Genomic DNA, 1497 nt, shown 5'->3' with positions numbered 1-1497 from the left:
TTAAATAAACTGTTTTAGACCACTGCTCGAGTTGAACGCGACGCGTCCGGAGTGTGTGTGATACCGGTGAGTTCTCCTAGACTCAGCCCTGTACTTTTATTTTGATTAGATAACCATCAAGTGTTCAAGAATAGAAGAAGTTAAAGTGTGAGTAATAAAGCATTATTTTAGTTTTTGTTCAGTATCCATTTTAAAAACTATCGGTTAATGAATCGGTATCGGCCAGTGTGGTCCAACCTAGCTATCGGTATCGGCAAAATCCACTATCGGTCGACCTCTACTCAACACCGCATAAGACTATTACTACTCTAATAGATATCTATAGTGTCAACATATTCTGTTACACCAAATAATGATCTTTAAAAAAGCATCATATGACCCCTTTAAAGTAGGCCAAATCATAACAGACTGGCACTAGTGACTGTTATGTTCACATTTACTGCATCTATTCATTTTTAACGTTAATTTCACCTATTAACGTTAATTTCAGTATGAAATGTGCAATTGTATATATTTATTTCGCTTTTGTTGATTTTCTAAATAACAACAAACTGGTTAACATTAGCACAGGGGCTAGTGGTTACTTATCATCCGTTTAACATCAAAATCCACTTCGAAATGCACTAAAATACTAAATTATGCCAAAGACGCGTAGGTCCTACTGTTTTTAAGTTCATAATCAAACATTTTGACATTGTGCTGCCTGCATTACATCTGAGGGCTGTTAGCCACCGAGCTAACGATGATTTAAAACCCCTCACCTTACGATTATGTTACTAAATTAAAGCCTCACGTACAACATTTCCCACACAGAATAATGCTAAAACACAAATTACTATCATATTTCCACACAAAAAGGTGCATTTCTGTCAGGATAAGTTACGTCTGCAGGTGGTTAGCGGATGCTAATAGAAATGGATGCGGGCGTCACAGCGGAAATTCATCGTGATATCATATTATAAACTCACCCCGACGACCACATTATCGTCTGCTTGAAATTTGGGGACATATTTGTCTCCCCTCATCACCTCCGAACCGTTTAAAGGCCGAAAACGGCACATGACTTTGATGGTGCACTCGGCCGGGTCCGCCATCTTCAGCTGTGAGGAGGAGGATGAGGAGGAGGGAGGAGGATGATGATGCTGAGCGCTCCTCCCGAGGTCGGTCTGTTTTTGGTCTATTTAGGTGGAAGTGGGTTTTGACAGAATGGGTTTTGGATGGAGGGAGCGAAGTTGCTGGCACACCCCCTAACAACACACTCTCTCACACACACAAACACACACAGAGAGAGATGATGAAACAAAAGGGGCTAGTTGTCAAACTGAGAAGCTGTCACAAAAGCTACTTCTTAGTAATTCAGCCTTTAAGAAGAGTAAAAATGCAACTTACACAACCGTTTAAATACATGACAAAATTCACACACACACACACACACACAAAAAAAAATCTACTGAGACCTTGTGACAACTTGCCCCATAATGAAACAAATGCACACTT

The 1497-nt window shown here is 40.0% G+C and overlaps 1 protein-coding gene across 2 annotated transcripts in view; it reads right to left on the bottom strand.

Moving 5' to 3' along the window:
* Window positions 1–1174, bottom strand: part of LOC107568141 (kinesin-1 heavy chain-like) — a 23671-nt gene extending 22497 nt beyond the window's left edge. Inside the window, exon 1 of one of the 2 annotated variants that reach the window (XR_001606721.1) lies at window positions 969–1174. Coding sequence is in view for 1 of the 2 variants with exons in the window: in XM_016253995.1 (XP_016109481.1) it covers window positions 969–1094 (126 nt within the window). In the remaining variant the exon portion in view is untranslated. The remainder of the gene's footprint in view (window positions 1–968) is intronic. The other variant, XM_016253995.1, reaches the window with a different exon arrangement.
* Between the last annotated feature and the right edge of the window lie 323 nt (window positions 1175–1497).

This window comes from Sinocyclocheilus grahami, unplaced genomic scaffold (genome assembly GCF_001515645.1).
Source record: "Sinocyclocheilus grahami isolate Dianchi unplaced genomic scaffold, SAMN03320097.WGS_v1.1 scaffold1220.1, whole genome shotgun sequence".
NCBI lineage: Eukaryota > Metazoa > Chordata > Actinopteri > Cypriniformes > Cyprinidae > Sinocyclocheilus > Sinocyclocheilus grahami.
Note: the sequence above shows the minus strand (reverse complement) of the source record. Positions and strands in the feature narration are given on the sequence as shown.